General features: G+C 42.8%; 1 protein-coding gene across 5 annotated transcripts in view; it reads left to right on the top strand.

Annotated features, from left to right (window-relative positions):
- Nucleotides 1-2,391: 2,391 nt before the first annotated feature.
- Nucleotides 2,392-19,349, top strand: part of Gramd1c (GRAM domain containing 1C) — a 77,597-nt gene continuing 60,639 nt past the window's right edge. The window contains exons 1-2 of one of the 5 annotated variants that reach the window (XM_021184889.2): nt 2,392-2,515; nt 8,536-8,682. In XM_021184889.2, coding sequence (XP_021040548.1) covers nt 2,429-2,515; nt 8,536-8,682 — 234 coding nt within the window. In that variant the 5' untranslated portion in view covers nt 2,392-2,428. Of the gene's footprint in view, nt 2,516-4,211; nt 4,290-4,507; nt 4,555-6,046; nt 6,229-8,535; nt 8,683-12,654; nt 12,745-19,349 lie in introns of those variants that run through there. The other 4 variants (XM_021184890.2, XM_021184891.2, XM_021184892.2 and 1 more) reach the window with 4 other exon arrangements.

The following is a 19,349-nucleotide window of genomic DNA, read 5'->3' as shown; positions in this document are numbered from 1 at the left end:
GCAGCAGCCTCCAGCTTTCAGGAGTGACCGAGCAAACACTGCGGGCTAAAGCAGCAGAACACCAAGGAAGGAAACAGAAGCCAAAGGTCGCGTTCTGGCTCACGGTAGAATTCTCTCCGTGAAAAGGAAGGGAGGAGGCTGTGCGATCTGGGAGAAGATGCGCTCGTCTAGATTCTTTCTTAGGTGGGACTGCTCCAGTCTAAACTGGTCACCTTCCAGAACCAGTCCACACTGGCCATTCTAAAAACTGCCTGCAGCATCTTCTTGGCAGTTCTCTTCCTTGCTCTCTGTTTTCCATTGTTTGCATTCCACAGTTTGGTTTATTTGTTTCTCAATAAACGGTTTCTTGGCAAGCCGTGGCTTTAAGGATGCGTTGTATATCTGAAAAGTTGTTTGCTACAGGAACGGAGTGGATGATCGAGAGTACACACTTCTCACTGGCCTCTCGTTTCAGAGGCGTGTTACTGTAGCTGGTCCCCAGGTTTCTGAGGATTCTGGTGCAAGTCGGGTGGGTCCTCGGGCTTTCCCCGTACTCGGTTTGAGACTTGGCTTTCTCCGTTTTATGAATCCTCTTCTACATGCTTCAAAGCTTACAAAATTTCCTCGCGTTTGCCTTCTTTCTCGTCCTGTCTGTGTACAATTCTTCTTTAGTTTTGGTTAGGAATAAAATTAAACGATGTACAGATATGCTTTTTAAAAAGATGTATTTTTTATGTATGTGAATGTTTTGCCTGCATGTGTGCATATGCACCACGTGTGTGCCTGGTGCCCATGGAGGCCAAAAGAGGGTGTTAGACTAAGATCAGAGACCGTTGTAACTACTGGATGGGTACACTTAAGCCCTGAGCTATCCCACCCCATGTATTTACTCACTTTTATGCAGTAACAAGACTAGAAATATGAGATTCAAAATTATTAGTGGCATTTCTTGAGAGTTTTGGATAGAAGCTAATCAGACTGACCGTTAAGGATTTTTGAAGGTAGGTGTGGTGGCACACACACTTGTAATCTCAAACACTTGGGAGTTGAGGCAATAACATTTCTAGGAGTTCTGGGCTATCCTGGACTAGTTAATGACACCCTGTCTCATAAGATTAAAAACAAGACAAAACATGACAGTGCAAAGCGTCTAAATTCCTTAAAACTCTTCACGAGATGAAACGTAAATTAGAGAACTATACTTCAGGGAACTTTCACTTAGTAAAGAGTAAAATTAAAACATGTAGTGAGATGCCAAAACTTTCAAATTCAGACTCCATTTTGGAGAACCTGACCTAAGTTTGAACTCTGGTAAACTAACAAGCTGGTACCGAGCATTAGTTTCCAAGTTGCCCCCAATAAAACGGAATCTAGCTCCAGTCTTTATGCTAAACCCCAAGAATACCTCTCTCTCTCTCTCTCTCTCTCTCTCTCTCTCTCTCTCTCTCTCTCTCTCAACAGGGTTTCTCTGTATAGCCTTGACTGTCCTGGAACTCACTTTGTAGACCAGGCTGGCCTCGAACTCAGAAATCCGCCTGCCTCTGCCTCCCAAGTGCTGGGATTAAAGGTGTGCACCACCACTGCCCGGCTTAGCAGTGTCTCCAGGTTATTCTCCCAGCAAACCTGCACCCCCAGGTTACAAGCCCAGCCCTTGCCTAATGACCACTAATGCAGAGGGAAGCAGAAGTTAAGTTTATGATATGACTCCCAACACCAACCAATTATGTGAAAGGCGACAGTAGCTTTCCAATTAGATGCTTGCACACGTATTCTTTGTTGCTGCTTATTATAAAGTCTTACCCCAACAGACATTCGGGACTCCCCCACCACCAAAACTACTGCCCTTCATGATGGTAGTGCGTTGGAGGTCGGGGTGGGGAAGCTAGCTCGAATAGAATAAAGACCCTGCCGTGAGTTACATCAGATCGGCTCCTGTGTGAGTTTTGGGGGATCACTAACATTTCCCTGGCACAGCAGTAGAATAGCAGCCTGGCCCAATGGGTCTCTATGGGACAGGATACATAGGAGGTCCCAGGATTGTGTTTGGTCCTGGCAGTGCACACACACTCTTTCAACTCCTATTTTTATCACCACTCTCCCTCCTCCAACCCCCAGCCTCTTTCCTAAGTGTTCTATGGAATTCCAGGTGAGACACAAACTGAATTCTAAGTTCTCTGTATTTTCTGTGAAAATTCTCTAAACTCCCACGACCTCCTGCCTTTCCTCTGAGGATCTTGTTCTCTCTGCAGCCCACTCAGGTTGTTTTTTTTTTTCTCCAGTGTCACCAGAAGTAGCTGTGGTCCTGTCCCTGTTAGTGACACAGTGCAGACCGACCCCGGTAGAATGCAGTGTGAACATATGCGGCTTCCAAGGTTAGGTCATAGAAAGCATTGTACTTGCCGTCTAGGTCTCTTGGATCATACATTCTGAGGAAAGGCACGGCCGAAGCATGAGGACTCAAGCTGTCCTATGGAGAAGCCCTAGCAGAGAGGAACCGAGGCCCCAGACTAAGAGCCAGTGCCAGGCTGGCAGCCCTGTGAGTGAGACTCTCTGAAAGTGGATCCTCCCAGCTCAGGATCAGCCTCAGCCAGGTGGTTCAGTGGCTTGGAGCTGCCTATAATCACTTAGCGCCGTCTTGTGAGAGACCGACCGTGAGCCAGAACTTTCCACCTGTGCTGTTTCCATATCTGGGGCCCATGGAAATCACAAGAGATAGTGAATGACTCTTCTCACACTCTGATACTAAGGTTTGGAGTGAAAGTGTCATGCAGTGATAGTCACCCAAGTGCCACCAAAGCCATGGAAAGGGCAGGTCTCTTTCTTTCCTTCATTCTTTCTTTAAATCCCAGCTTGGAAATTCATGACTGAGAACTGTACCTGAGACTTCTGATAGAAGTATTAGATCCTTCCACCAGCTTACAGTTCGTGTTCCTCTTTTTCTTTTTCTTTTTTTGAGGGGTGCTGGTTTTGAGGCCTCAGACTCATTATGTAGCAAGGTCCAGTGGAGGGTGGCGTTGAACTCCCAATCTTGCTCCCCTCACCTCCTTAGTGCCATGATTGCTGACACATGCCTCCCTGCCTGCCTGAGGTTTCTTTTCCTATTGAAGAACTCTGGTCCTTGCTTATCACCCCCTTTCTCTTTGCTACTGTCTTACTCTTTCAGTAATTCTTGTTTCAATTCCAAGCCTCTGCTTTTCTTACTCTGTGGTATTATCTTGCTCCTCTAGTCAGCCACCTGCTCTTACACTTAACATTATAACCACAGCCTGTTACCACCCCAGCCCTAAGCGCCTTTTCTTCTTCCAATTGGTGGCTTCTATTACCATCCATCCTTCAAGCCTAAGTAGATGTTAACACTGTTCACCCGAACACTTTCCAATATCCTTACCATTATTTTCCTTAAATAATAATTTTTAGAGGTGTGTGTGTGTGTGTGTGTGTGTGTGTGAACGTGAATGCAAGGTTGTGCACTTAAGTGTAGTACTGGTGGAAGCTTGAGTTCCAGGAGTCTGTGAGTTGCCTGATGAGGGTTCTGGGAAATGAACACTGGTTCTCTGCACGGACAGAAAGCACACTGAACACTGAACCCCTGAACCACCTCTCCAAACCCCTCGTATTTTTACTCTAAGGTGGCAATGCTAGAAACCAGGCTGTGCCTCTCCACGGGGCTCTATCTAGTTCTGTTTGTTCTAGTACTTAATTGTGTTGCGTAGTGAGTTTTATTGGTATAAAAGAGAAACAAAATTTTATTAGATGTTTTGTTTGTTTTGCTTCCCCCCCCCCCTTTCCCTTGTGAGACAGAGTCTCCCTGTTGCCCAAGTCTGGTCTTGAACTTGAGTGTGGTCAGGCTGATCCCCAAGTCACAGTTTTCCTGCCTCCCTACTTCTTATCGCCCTGCCTGTTTTATTAGATTTTATTGTACATTTTAATGAGGTCTAGTACATTCATATTAGAGAACAACCATCCTATCTGCAGAACACTATCTTCTTCTTCCAAGCTGAAATTCTAGGACCATCAAAGAATAACAAACCCTCTGCTTTTCAAGGCTCATCACTGATTCCAGGGTGGTTAACGCCCTGGCTCACAGATTAGCCTTTAAGGACTTCGCCAAAGGCAATAGTCATTAATTGCCGCCAGAGGACGCAAAGCGCTCGGCCTGATCTGGAGGTGGGGATTCCGAGGGCTGCAGCCAGGACCGCGCGTCGGGCACGCGCCTGGCCGGCCCTCTCCCGCCCGGGAGCTCTCAGGGACGCGCGTGCGGGGTGTCGCGGGAGGGTGCGGCGATGGAGGGCGCTCTCACGGCGCGCCAGGTAAGCAGCCTCGAGGGGCTGGCTCCCGAGAGGTGGCTTCGCCTGCAGTTTCCTCTGCACGGTTGTTTGAACCCGCTCCGATTATGATAATTAATTCCTCCCTTCCCTTTCCTCTGTACTCTTTGGCGTAATTCGAAAAGTTGTTACCAAGGAAACGGTTTCCTGTGTCTCCCGCGAGCCTGTTCCTGGCTAGGCGACAGAGTGTTAAGTGCTTGAATTTGGTCCCTGAGATGCCCGAGTTCAGATGTCTCAGCCCCAGACCCCAGTGAGTCTGGTTCCATTGTGATTTTTGACTTGGTATTCCTCTTGCCAGCCTCTCCGTCGTTGGTTAGCGGGGCTCACAAAGTTTAAGTCTCAATCAAGTTTTTGGTTTCAACTAGTTCTGTCGTTTGTTTATTATTATCCTATCTGACAAATGGATAAGTTGGTTATTAGCTTTAGGGTGAAAGCCTTTCATTGCGGGCTTACTCGCGTTTCTCAACAGTATCCTCACAGTATTACGGTGCTTGTGTGTAGATATTTTTCTTTCAGAGAAGTATTTTAGTGTAGTGAAGGGTATGGTTCAAAAAACTGTTGGAGGAATAAATGAATGAATGCCTTATTTCAATTGACTGACAAATCATTACTATGAAATAGGATACTGATGAACTCTGTACAACAACTGTCAGGCAGGGCTGTACCTAATAGCTAAGTAAGGAGTGTGTGTGTGTGTGTGTGTGTGTGTGTGTGTGTGTGTGTGTTATCCCTTCTGTGGAATACAGCTAACATAGAACTGATAGTGCCATGCTCAAACCGTAAGAGTGTGAAATGATATGTCTATTACTGACATAATTGAGGTCTCTGGGGGAGGGCAGGGAAGGCCTTCCCAGAGCAAGATGAAGAGCCTCCTGGGGCTGGTAGATCAGGTTAGCCTGGCTGGTCAACAGGCCAAGGAGTCCAGGGTTCTGCTTGTCTTCACTGTCCCAAAGCTGAGATAACAAACATGCCAGGATGCTGAGCCTGTGTGTGTGTGTGTGTGTGTGTGTGTGTGTTGGGGAGGATCTGGGGATGAATTCTGGTCCTCATGCTTGATGTCTTACCTACTATGCTAGCTCCCCCATACTATTTAATTGAATTTTAACTAAAGGCCCCTGTGTTCCCTCTGAGACCTGAACCCTGAAATTCATGTTGAAAAGTGAAATTTTATTGAAAACCTTGTTCAAGAGCTCCGTTGTATTTTGATAAACAAAGCTCTGTACACTACAGGTATATCTAGAACTCTGAAGAGGAATCAGGAGCGCCTGGCAGGCCTTGTCTTACGGCTTTAGTGTATATAGACATATGTGTGGCCTTGCTTCATGCTCCAGGTATCAGTGAAACTGTTCATTCTACTCTCAGGTTATGATCCAAGAATCTATAAAATGTACCGGTGCAGCTGGTTGTTAGCCAGGGCATTTCACTGCTAGTGTTAAGAGGACTTCCCGAAGTTTCGGCCAGTTGTGCAAACCCTTCGGGCCTGCCCTATACCAGGGTTGTCTGGTTAAGGGAAAAAGTAGCAGTCCTCTGCAGAACTCCAGCACAGGGAGCAGTATGTCTCGATGCTGTCCAGAAAATGTCCGAACGCCCGTTGCTGCACACTCAGTCAAACCCAAGTTGCTTTAGGTTCAAGAGAGGAATGACCTTTTTCCAGGACTGTGGCCTCTGTGTCAGCAAAGAGGGCAGGGCAGGCCACACACGCACGCCCTCATGCAACAGTTGCATCACGAAGTCTAGATTTGGCTCAGTTGAGCTCTTGTCGGTAACGTTTGCATTTGATAGTGCTATGTCACCTTGACAGGATCTAAACTACCAGAGAGGCAAGACACAGGACCTGTCTGTGGAGGGCAGACAGAGGAGACACACCTAAAACGTGGGCAGTAGCATTTCGTGGGCCTAGGTGACCATGAATAATTTAAATAAGGTACCATTCATTTATTCATTCATTTATGGAGAGCTCGAACGTGTGTGTGTGTGTGTGTGTGTGTGTGTGTGTGTGTGTGTGTATGTGTGTGAGCCATGTCGCATGTGTTGAAGTGAGAGGACAGCCTGAGAGGTTGGTTTTCTCCATTCACCTCATGGGCTCTGGGTATTGAACTGAAGTCTTCAGGCTTAGCAACTAAATGTCCTCACCTGCTGAACTATTCACCAACCTAGGGCAGTGATGTTGATGGCCAAGGTCGAAGTGAAGCAAGCCCAGCAACCCTTGTTGTTTGTTCTGTGTAAATAACTCCCCAGAGAGCATGAGCAGTAACCATGCTGATGGAAGCCATGGGGATTTGCTAGTGGATGTATCTTCAACAAGCGTTGAAGTTAATTCAGAAGCTATGTGATGGAGACACAAAAGTCAACTTTTTCATTAAGTTATTTTCATGACGGAGCTGGAGAGATGGCTCAGTGGTTAGGGGCACTCGTTGTTCTTACGGAGGACTGGTGTTCAATTCCCAGCCCCCGCATGGTGACTTACGACTATCTGTGACTCAGTTCCAGGACATCTGAGGACAGCAGACATGCGCACAGTGCACAGACACACATGTCGGCAAAGCACCATATGCATCAAACAAACAAACAAACACGTAAGAAATTGGAGAAACGATCTGAAGATTTGGGAGAAGAGGGAATCATTATAAAAATTAATAAATACTGTATTTCTAACTGGGTCAAATTATAGACTTTTGTTTGTTCCTTCCCCCTGTGTCCAGGTTTGTCGATCCCTTCTCTTTGGTGGGAGTCCTTCATGTAAAGCAGGTCTTCTTTGTACCCTAGCATGGTTTGTGAATCTTTCCCTCCAGAGAGCCACAAATCAGTGTTACCAGGGTTGGCACCTTCCATGGTTACTTCATAGGATTTAAGAACCCGGGCTTAAATTGGGTAGACTTAACACATTTGATCTACTGCCTGGTGCCCTGGGTGCTTTTCCTTGTAACCCCAAGGAATGGTCTTGCTATGACAAAGGCTAAAGAACAGCAATAGTAATGATGTTCACGGAGCCTGGTGCGTCATGATCTCTTATAATGCCTGCTGTCCATCATCCTCCCCATCTTCCCTCCAAATACAGGCATTACAGACAATTCTCCAAAGTGGCCATACTCTCATTACATTGCTTTTTTTTTTTTAAACGTCTTTTTTTTTTTCCTTCTCGCTCAAGCCCTGCTTGCTCCAGCCCCAAGATTTATTTATTTATTATATGTAAGTATACTGTAGCTGCCTTCAGACATTCCAGAAGAGGGTGTCAGATCTCATTACAGATGGTTGTGAGCCACCATGTGATTGCTGGGATTTGAACTCAGGACCTTTGGAAGAGCAGTCAGTGCTCTTAACCGCTGAGCCATTTCTCCAGCCCCCTATTTTTGTATTTCTAGTACCAGCAACTACCTAGCAAATGGTCGTGGTTGGAAGATGTCTGCTGCATGTATAAATGACAAATGGTAGGAAGCAAAGACATTAGTTCCTGTCTTTTGTGAGCATATATGTATTTGTGATGTATGGATATGTGTAAGGGTCAATGTGGGCTATCTTGTCAGTCACCCCCACCTTATAGTTTGATAAAGGTCTCTGTTGAACATAGAGCTAGCCAATTCAACAAGATTTACTTGCCATTGAGCCCCAGAAGTCCACCTGTTGCATCACCATCTGCATTAGACTCATGCCCAACTTATATGTGGATGCTGGGGTAGGGGGTGGGGCTGTTTAAGTCTGGGTCCTCAGTCCTGTTCAGGAAGCACTTTGCCAACTGAGTCATCTCTCCAGCCACTAATTTCCATCTTCTACGTGTTCAAATATTTTTTCTTTTTTTAAAAAAAGATTTATTATACATAAGTACACTGTAGCTGTCTTCAGATGCACCAGAAAAGAGTGTCAGATCTCATTATGGTGGTTGTGAACCACCATGTGGTTGCTGGGATTTGAACTCGGGACCTTCTGAAGAGCTGTTAGTGCTCTTACCCTCTGAGCCATTTCACCAGCCCCAAATATTTTTTTCTTTAGAAGTTAATTTACTGGACTGGCAGGATGGGTTAGTGGGTTAAAGGTGCCTACCCCCAAACCTGACCACGGGAGTTCGATCCTCGGGGTGCACATGACAGACACACACAAATAAATAATTTAAGGTGTTTATAAAAAGAAAGCTTAAAAATGAAATTTAAAAGTAATTTATATATTCAGAACACGTTTTTCTTTTAAAATGCCATTTGTGGATAAGAAACTTAAATTGTTGGCGTTTATTTTGCAGACAGTAAATGAAGGGGATTCAAGTCTGGCTACCGAGCTACAGGAAGAGCCCGAGGAAAATCCCGGCCCTGTTGTGGATGAGAATATAGTATCAGCCAAAAAACAGGGACCGAGCACACACAATTGGAGCGGTGATTGGAGCTTTTGGGTAGTATCTTTTAATCTTGAATACAAATTCTCTTTAATTCTACAATAATTTATTTAATCCTTTGTGATTAGCTTCAAGATTTCAGATGTTGTGACTTCTGCGACCCAATGACATTTCTCATTATTTTTTGTTTGGCCACTAGAAGGCACTGTTGTCTGGTCGGTGGAGTGCAGTGATCTGTTTGTCTCCTTGTGAAAATACTGCCTTACAATTGGATTGTGTGCTTAGTGTTATCAGCCGTATTGGAAAGACGCTAACATCGCATAAACCATGTTTCTGAGTCCTACTCAGAAACAAGCTATTTTATGTAATTTTCATTCAAGGAATCGGTTCCCGTGGCAAGCACAGCTTCACAATGCATGCTCTGCAGTGTGTAATGGCTAGAAGATGGGTTTTTAAGTTAGATCTTCAGATCCATTTTAAGTGTGACTCTGTTATCCTTCCAGTTTCCCCACATAAAAAGAGACTATGACTTCCCAGTAGGCACACCGAGACTGTGGAGTGTTATAGAAGAACGTGCCTGTCACTGTGTGAATGCTAACATTTGTTATTTTAATGGCTCATTCCAAAGCCAGCAATTCCTATGAGGATTTTGGTATTTGATAGAAATATCATGCCTTACAACTAGAAATGAGGTTTAAAGATCGTCACACAGCAACCATAATTCCAGTATTGGTTTATGGGAAACCCACCTTGGGTATCCTGTATCCTTGAGAATAGACATTAAAGGACATGGTATCAACAGGCTATAAAGAGGCTATCAACAGGCTGCCATCCTCTTTATAATTAAAAAGTCAGCACATGGCTGTTTCTGACTCTTCACATAGCTAGTAAGCTCTTACTTCCTCGTAGTAAAAGACTTAACATCATAAGGCTATGTTTTATTTTTGGTTAGCCACAACCTAAGGAAAATATGTTATTGCTAAGAAATACACTAAAATAATATAAATAAAATCATGCCATTTGTATCAACTATATCATTCTTGGACACTTAGAAAAAAAGCTATATATCATTTAGAAACTTTTGTGGGTAGGGGAGAGACAGAAGCATCCTAAGTTGTCCAGGCTGGTCTCCTATTTGCTATGCAGCTAGGGCTAGCCTTGGACTCCTGAGACTTAGTTTTGTTCCCTTTTGTTGAAAACAGATTTTTTTTCCCCCGTTAAGTAATATATCCTGATTGTGGTTCTCCCTACCACTCTCTTCCCAGCCCCTCTCCACCTCCTCGCTCGTCTGAGTCCACTTCCTTTCTGACTCTCATTAGAAAAGAGTAATAATAGAATGTAACAAAATACAATATAATAAGATAAATAAAAAAGTATCATGTTGAAGTTGGACAAGACAAACCAACAGAAGGAAAAGAGCCCAAGAGAAGGCACAAGAACCAGAGACCCACTTGTTCCCACACTCGGAAGTCCCATAAAAACTCTAAGCTAGAGGCCACAACATATACACAGAGGACCTACATGTTGCATGGATGCAGACCCACGCAGGTTCTGTGTTTTTGCCTCAGTGTCTGTGGGTTCATATGAGTTTGCTCATGTTGCCTTAGAGGCCTTCGTTTGCTTGGTGTCCTCTATCCTCTCTGCCTCTTACACTCTCTCTGTCCCTTCTTCCTGTGGCTTCCCTGAGCTCTAAGGGGCAGGGGAGAATTTGATGGGGACATCCCATTTAGGGCTATGTGTTCCAGGATCTCTCATTCTCTGTGTGAAGTCTGGCTAAGCTTATTTTTATAGCTGATATTGATGTAACTGAGGAAATTTTATAGCTCTGAGGGTTAAGTAGCTATGGTTACTCTTGGATGACTTAAAGCAAGACAGTTATAGAAGGAAAGAGCAACAGAATAAGACTTTGGAAACCAGACGCTTGCATCTGAAGGTGTAGGGGGCAACAGAACCGTCACTGTCTATGATCTGGATAAAATACAACATCTTGGGCTCAATGACTAGATTGAGATGTTCTTTTTTTTTTTTTTTAACAAGATGTCCAGATGACTTACATGTTTTAAAATTTGCAAAGCATCAAAGGTCTTCATTGCCTCTGTTTCGGTCTCTAAGATAATTTCACAGTCTTAGGAATTTTTGTATACATTCACATTGAATGAACTTAAAGATCAGAATGACATCTTGAGAATATGAGAGACTTTCCCAGAAGTTAAGGAACCTCTGGAACTGAGCCAAACACCAGAACATTCTAGACCAGAGAAACAAACCTTAAAGACCCTGCTCAAGATTAACCAGAGTTCTGGTAGACACAGCTATGAACACGATTCTCCACCTCTTCCTCTGGAGTTCCCTCAGTATGCTTTTGTCATATTTTAATAGGCTTATGTAAGTTGATGAGGTCACTGAAGATACAGTAACTGCTTGATGAAGATACCTGGGAAGCAGCAAGGAATACCAGCACTCAGGTAGCATAGCCACTTGGGCGGCCTAATTCAAGGGCCCAGTGTCTGTGTAGTTAAGTCATTTCTTAGTGTGAACCCGTGCTCCGAGGAAGGTACTGTCGGCTGACTTCATCATTGTGCAGCCAGCATAAAGTGTACTAATACAGACACACATGATCAATTATGATGCACCGTCCATAGATTGCATGCTAGACCTTCATAGGGCGGGCAGTTCTGGCACTTCAGGAGGTTCATCTGCAGTAGCATTGCCACAGACAGGTGAGCAATGTGTCGCACCGTGACATTAAGACTGGTGCAGCGTGACTAGGTGATAGGAATTATTTTAGCTTCCTATAATTTCATGGAATCATGTTGCGAGAGTTTTACTACCCTGCCTTATGCTCCTGCGCAGGCCACACTTCCAACCAACCGCCCAGGGAATCTTTGAATCTGCAGACGAAAGACACACAAGCATTAGCTCATCTTTATCCTCTCTTATTGGCTCAGTGGATGGTTAAGCCTTTAGCAGCTAGTACACCCATCTCTTTACTCTTAGCTCAACACCTCTAACTCTGCCCTCAGCTTAGTTGCCCGGTTATCTTCTGTGAAGCCCAAAGGTCCTGCTGTCCAAGAGGCTTTCAGATTTCTCTCCCAAGTATCTTCCCTTCCTGCCCTCTCCTGTCTCCTAGGAACCTGGAAGTCCCGTCTCTTTCTTTCTGCCCAGCCATTGGCTGCTGGCATCTTTATCGATCAATCAAGAACCAATTGGGGACATGGACCTTAGCATGTGGCCACCCAGATTCCCGACCAAAGCATCAAACCACACCCTCTATAGAACCACCCCAGCGTATTTATCTGGAAGCTTTCTGAGTGGTCGGGGTTGGAGAGAGGAGGAAGAATGGGGTTAACTGTATCAGTATATAGTCTACTTTTTAAAAAAATTTAAATAGTCCACTGTTGAAGAAACTCATTACGCAACATACAACTGTACCATAACCAAGAGAAATGATGTTTAGGAAGTCTGGAAGAAATTTTATTTCCACCTACTTTAATTGAATCTGGTTTCTACCATGGACTTTTCCATGTTGTTTGATTTTCTTTTCTTCTGATAATGTCAGAAAATCAGTACAATGCAATAAAAAGGCAGAGTTCACAGAATTCAGACTCAACACGAGGAAGACCCGATAGCGTAGCAGGAACGTTCTCATGAGGCAGGAAATGTGTTATTTAACCAAAATCAAGAATGCCAGGGCCATTTCAGAGTCAGGGAACCAAGAGCTGTGTCCCTTTTTACTTTACAAGGATGACAGTTGTCTGTCTCTATAAGATACAACTCTAATAAGTTTCTTTTTTTTTTTCTTTTTTTCTTTTTTTTTTTTTTTTNCACTTGGTAGACCAGGCTGGCCTCGAACTCAGAAATCCGCCTGCCTCTGCCTCCCAAGTGCTGGGATTAAAGGCGTGCGCCACCACTGCCCGGCTAATAAGTTTCTTTTATGTAAATTTTCTTTAATGGGTGTAAATCCAAGGTCCTAGTGTACGTTAGGACAGAGCTTCACCTCTTGGCTCTTGTTCATAGTTCACAGTTCGTGAGTCGGTTGGCTCAAGCAAAAGTAGATGAAGTGTCAGGTTTCATGCGGCATCATAGCTACCAAAATTTCTTTCGAGGATGCAGTGCCAGGTAGGGTTGTACTGCTTGTCAAACTCCTTGTTATGGGCTGTCTGGTCCCTCCCCTGTTTTCTTCTTTGAATTCCAGGGATCTAACCCATGGACTTTTGAATGCTGACTTAACGCTCCACCACTAGTACTCTGTGTTGTATGAATGTGTCTCCAACACCTGGCGCGTGTCCTGCCCTGAGCCCTGTTGCTTTTCCTCCAGTGATCTGCGTTTTTGATCTTACCCTTCAGTCCCACAGGGTTACCAGGAGACGCACAACCAGAGTTGTGGATCTCCAGGGGACAGGCTTCCTGGCACCCTATGTGCCTATGGGAGGAGCCGCTGTCATTACCAAAGCTGTGGCACAGCTCCTGGAAGGTGTCTGATAAACAGGTCATAGACTGATGTTTCAAGAACTAAGGAAAAAGCAGTAATTCATCCGGGCGACTGTTCCACATTAGTGAACTTGGAGGGCAGTGTGAAGCACCTGAGTGAATTAGCTTGAAAATAGAACACTGGGGATAAAATAGCGTCTGCTCTGCCCCTAGTGGCTTTGTTGTATAGTGATCTAGGGTGCCCTACAGCCCACCTGACTTCAGTGGAATCACTTGTAAAATAGAGATTGAGTCACAGTCTGACAATATAGGTCAGTCCGAATGGTATGCAGTTAGATAGCTGTGCTAATATTTGTCTTTCTTGTAAGACTGCTTAAATGCAGGGTATTGGTACGACTAAGTCTTCATAGTTGCTGATGGTGAGAGCCATAGCTTCAGGTTTTCTACTTAACTCTTGTGATCAAAGCTGGGATATATGAGTGTGTGTATATATGTATTTATTTACTTATACAAATTGCAGTACTTAATCCTAGACTATGAGAAATAACTTTCACTGTCGACTTTTGTACCTCATGAAACCAAAAATGATAACAAGTGAAATTGAAAATAAAGTTAATGGCAAATAAATATTTATACTTTTTGTCTTTTACCTGTTAGTAAAAGGTACATGGCAAAAGGAAAAAAAAGGAGAGTTTTTTTTTTTTTTCTTACCAACTAAAATAATGATATATTCCATGTGGATTAAAATCCCAGAGGCCAAGCGGACAGCTCTGCGACAGGGCTGTTTGTTGAGTTAGCTCTCTAAGTGATGTGCAGTTAGTCACTTGTGGGAGTAAGAAGGGGCCTCTGGGGTTCTGTGTTATGTGTGTTTAGAGGTTGACTTAACTGGATGCAGTACTTCTGTGAATAAGGTGTTGATCACTGGCCCTCCTGTCTTACTTTGATATTCGGTTAAGTTCCCCTTAGAAAATATTTGTCAACTGTAAACTCATTTCCTTACTAGCTGGCTTAGTAGGTGATTTTATTTTAAAAGTGAACAAATTATAGTCTTCTGAAATTTGTAACTAAAATGAAAGTCTATGTATTCTCCTTAAATCACTATGATTTTTAAAATTCCTCACATAGAATAGGGGTGATATAAATCTTAGAAAGTAAATAGGAAGAGAAGATGGAGTCGGAGAATTTTGAAAGTGCTCAGAATTCAAGTCAATCATGTCCTTCTATCCTTTTGTTTAAAACATTTAAGAATAAAGCATACTCATTTTAAAATACTATACTCAAATAATGCTTAGCATATGGAAATTCTTAAGCCAGCCTCTAGTCACAGTCCAGTTGTAATTTAGGTTGTCCAAGGAGCCAGACATCTTAGTTCTGTGGTTTCTTGCTGACTTATGGTCATGCTCACATTACTGGCAGCTACAATGTTCTGCTTAAAAGTGGGGAGAAAACTCCCTGCAGGCCCGATGCGTAGGCACACGTAGGGTTAATTAAAGCTGAAGTATGCATTTTGTCAAAAGAGGCCAAGGAGGCCACTGAGGATTAATTATTGTGTTTGTGAGGTACTTTGGTAAGTTTAGAGGAAAGCTGCCCTGTAGTCCCGTTGTCTTCTGGGGCGAGTATAGCCCATGTTATTCACACCTATAAAGTCTATGCTGCATTTTACTATGATGGCATTTTAAAAAGGAAGCTTTCTCTCAGAATCACTTTTAATTTAATTCTATTTGAAAATGTTTATGTATATATCATATATATATATATATGTTAAGCACTTTTATAAATTGAGGAGGTATTGTCTAACATTTTTTAGATTTAACTATAAGAAAAAAAGGAGTTAATATTTTTGGCAATAAGAGGCGGGGAATGTTTAAATGAACATTTTAGTAAAACTATCAAGAGATACAGAATACACTGTTGTAAACTGTGTGTGCACACGCGTGCGCACATGTGTGTGTTTGCTGTATGCATATATGTGTTGGTGCATACAGGTGTTCAGGTCAGAGGTTGGTGCTGGATGGCTTTCCTAGGCTGTTCTCCATGTTAGTGTATGTTTTTAGATTTAAATTACATTTTTGAGGCTTATTTGCTTTTATTTTATGCGTATGGATGTTTTGCCTGCTTTCATGACTGTGCACCGTGTGCATACAGTGACTGGGGTGGACAGAAGAAGGCTTCAGGTCCCATGGAACTGAGTTGTAGAGGGATGTAAACCACAACGAGGGTACTGGGAGTCAAACCCTGGTTCTCGAGAAGACTAGCCAGAGTCTTAACTGCTGAGTCATCTTTCTAGCCCAGATTTAACTTTCTTTCATTTCATATATTTTGTATATATGTACATGTACGTGTTTGGGCATGTATGCCATGGAATGTATTGTCAAAGGATAACTTGTGTGAGTCTGCTCTATGTGGGACCTGGGGATCAAACTCAGATCATCGAATTTGGTGGCAAGTGCCTTTACCCCCTGAACTATCTTGCTGGCCTTCTCTACTTTAGAGACAGGGTCTCTGATTGAACCTGGAGCTCACCCATTTTGCTAGATTCCCCCCAGGATCTGCCGTTCTCTTTCCTGTGAACCAAGGCTGAGGGTTACACGTGTGTGCTGTTGTGCCTGGCTTCCTGTACATGGATGCTGGAGCTCTGAAAGTACCCGTGCTTGTGCAGCACGCTTTCCCCCGAGCCATTTTCCCATCCCTGCTACAGTCATGTTCATAATGCTTATCTGGGATTATAGATTACACCACAACAAAGAAAGTGCTTAAGGGCTAGGAGGAAGAATAAAGTGCTTGAGTTATAGGCATGTGAGCTAATGCCACGGCAGCCTCGGCCCGGGACAGGAGAGCATCCCTCGAACTTACATGGGTTAGGACCGAGAAAAGCTTCAAAAAGCCATGACTCTTAAAGACTTGTGCCATCTGTGAAATGTTGGCAAGGAGAGAAATCTACCTACATCTTCAAACTAAAGACAAGAGAACTCATCTAGCTAAACTGGGCTTAGGTGGCATGGGAGTGAGTTTCTCCCGAGAGTTTGGGGATTGAGCCTAACACTCTATTAGTGAGCAGAAGGAAATTTGACAGATGACACACCCGGGTTCCAAAACTGGTAGAATACAGCTATGGAGTATCAGGGGAGATTCTAGCTCAGTGGAGAGCACTGCCTCGCTCCCCATGCAAGCCCTCAGATTTGCTACACAGACTTGCAAAAAACAAACAAACAAACAAACAAACAAACAAACAAACAAACCATCAAGTAAGGATTTAACAGGAATACATAAAAATATAAATGGGTAGTAAAGTTTCAAATGCCAGGCAGATTTGAAAAACAGCAAATACAAGGGCTATGGAAAATCGAAGCAGAAGAAAGAAAAGTAGAAAAAAATAAATGAAATATATTATATATTAACACACCATATTAATTATATATTTATTACATATTAATATATAATATTAATACTTCGTGTATTATATATTTGTATAATATGTAATATATCTAAGATATAAGATATCCTACATGATATGTTATATATATATACACACACACACACACACACACACACACATATATATATATATATATATATATATATATATATATATATATCAGATTGTACCACGGAGCTGCTCAGTTTTACCATGCTGATGGTAAAACTGAGCAGCTTCAGACAAAAGGGGACAAAATGGAAGGTGATTTCAGAAGATGGACATGGAGGATAAGCAAGGGTAGAGAACGTGCATAGAATCTCCTGTTCCTGAAGGGACACGAGAATCGGGGGGGTCAGTGAACCTCTCACAGGATAACTTAAAGAATACGCCATTAGAGCCACTCTGTTAGCAGTGGCAAACGTAGTGAGTGAATGAATGAAGATGAAGATGGCCCTACTCATTTATTTGAGTGTCTTTGACAGACCATCATGTTCTAAGCCAGTGGCTCTCAACCCTCCTGACGCTATGACCCTTTAATACAGGTCCTCACATTGTGGTGACGCCCCAACCATAGATTTGTTTTCACTTCATAACTGACAACTGTCTCAGTTCCTAAGACAGTCGGAAATACAGATTTTCCCATGGTCTCAATCCATAGGTTGAGAACTGCTGTGCTAAGTGAACCGGGTAGTATTACAACCACCCTAGAAGCTACAGTCAGAGTGTAAGACAGATAGACTAGAAATAAGCAAATGTGTCAGGTTGTGTTAGGAAGTGAGAGGAGCTATGAAAACAATAAAAGACTGTATGAAGGAACCCAGAGAGAGTTAACGGGAAGGAGAAGTAACGTTAGCTAGGAGGCCTGAGCAAAGTCGCCTTGTGGGTTGGTTATCGAGCAGAGACTATTCAGACATGAGTTTAAGCCAGTAGACAGTCTTTATTAGACAGTCATCGACTGCACTGGGTTGTGTGGGATCCCAGTGTATCTCCAAGCCTTGCTCAGGGTGAACTTTTAACCACGCACACCATATCCTGGGTTGACACACTTCACTTAACAAGAACAGCTAGCCAGAAGAGGAACTACAGAAGCCAAAAGCAAGGTCAGTACATTGAGAGCCATTCTCGGAACTGTGGACGTTGATGGATTAGCCCTTTGTTTCCATCTTTCCAGGTGGTGCTGTCTTCATGCTGAGTTTTATGGCTTGAGTGATATTTCCATCATAGAGTCAGTTGTGCTAAGATCTGGGGGCCTGTTTAAAAACAAACAAACAAACAAACAAACAAACAAACACAGTCTCCATGGTTTTTGGTGCACTTGTTTTATTTTGTCTTTGTACTTTTTTTTTCTTTTGGGTTTTTTTGTTTATGTGCTTTTTGAAAGAGAAAGAACATGAAGTTGGGTGAGTAGGGAAGTGGAGAGGATCTGGAAGGGGGTGGGGAGGGAAAAGAATAAGACCAAAATACATTGTACGAAAGAAAATTACATTTCTTTTGGTTGAAAACATGGCTAATAAATCATCTGTTAGCTTACTTTGTATAGCTATGATGAGCCCAAGGACAAGCTCATTTATAGCAAGAAGAAAAAAGGAAAGTATCTTTCAGTTCCAGAGCTTTGGAGGGTCTGCAGTCTGAGGCTGCAGTGTAGACTCCTGATTGTTTATCTTGTGTTTGACTTGTCTCTCTGTCACCTGTGCCCAGGCAGGACAGGAGAGCAAAAGAGGCCAAGTTTGTTTTGGAAGAAATCAACTGTCTTGTGATTAACTTACTTCCATGACAACAGTACCAGTGTACTGCAGTATCACCATCTTTCAGACATGATTGTACTGGAAAGGGAGGGTGTGTTTGTTTGTTTGTTTGTTTGTTTAATACTGGGCAGATCGTCAGGCATAGTAAGCAAATGTGCCACGAAACTGTATTCCCAGCCTTGGAAATTAATTTGTCTCTGTGTGTGCGTGAGTATGTGTGTGTGTGTGTGTGTGTGTGTGTGTATGTGTCTGTGTGTCTATGTACATGCATGCACATGTGTGTAAAATCTTATCTATAATTTAAGCAGGCCTGGGATTCGCTAGATATCTTGAAAATCAAACTTGTGATCCTCCTGCCTTGGCCTTTCAAGAACTGGGATTGTAGGTGTAGGCACTACTCCAGGCTGCAGATTAAGTTTCTAAAATTTATAATTTGAGGTACTGATTCAAACCACTATACTGACACAGTGGAAGACATCTCCAAGTCTTGATGATTTCACTGAAAAATCCTAAAAAAATCTCAATCTAGTTCTAGTTCTGCATATTTTCCAATATTTAGATTTAAAAAGAGTGAATCTCAATTTATTGTGAGAATCACGTTTTTCACCATTACCGTATTTTATAAACCACAGGTCATTTGTAGATGCACTATTTCAAGTTGAGGGACTTCCTTTGTATTTCCCAATTTGGAGATAGTTTATTTGTTTGGTTGTTTTAATTACAAGTAGACATTGAGTTATCTCAAACGTTTGTTCTATATCAAGTGAAATGATATGATTTATTTTTTTAGCTGATTTCACTGATTAACTTTGCCGACTAAGCCAGCCCTGGGTCCCTGGGTCATGTTGTATTATTCATTTTCTACATTGCTGGAGGGTATTTGTTCACATTTTAAGAAGTTTTGCATCTGTACTCCAGAGCATATTTTTCTATTGTTTTCTGTCTTTCTAATATTTTTTTATCTAGTTTTGATATTAGAGTACTTCTTGCTTTACACAAGGAATTGAGATTTGTTCTTTTCTTTTTTTTTAATATATTTTATTACGTATTTTCCTCAATTACATTTCCAATGCTATCCCAAAAGTCCCCCATACCCTCCCCCCTCTCCCCCATTTCCCTACCCACCCATT

This window comes from Mus caroli, chromosome 16 (genome assembly GCF_900094665.2).
Source record: "Mus caroli chromosome 16, CAROLI_EIJ_v1.1, whole genome shotgun sequence".
NCBI classification, from domain to species: Eukaryota; Metazoa; Chordata; class Mammalia; order Rodentia; family Muridae; genus Mus; species Mus caroli.
Note: the sequence above shows the minus strand (reverse complement) of the source record. Positions and strands in the feature narration are given on the sequence as shown.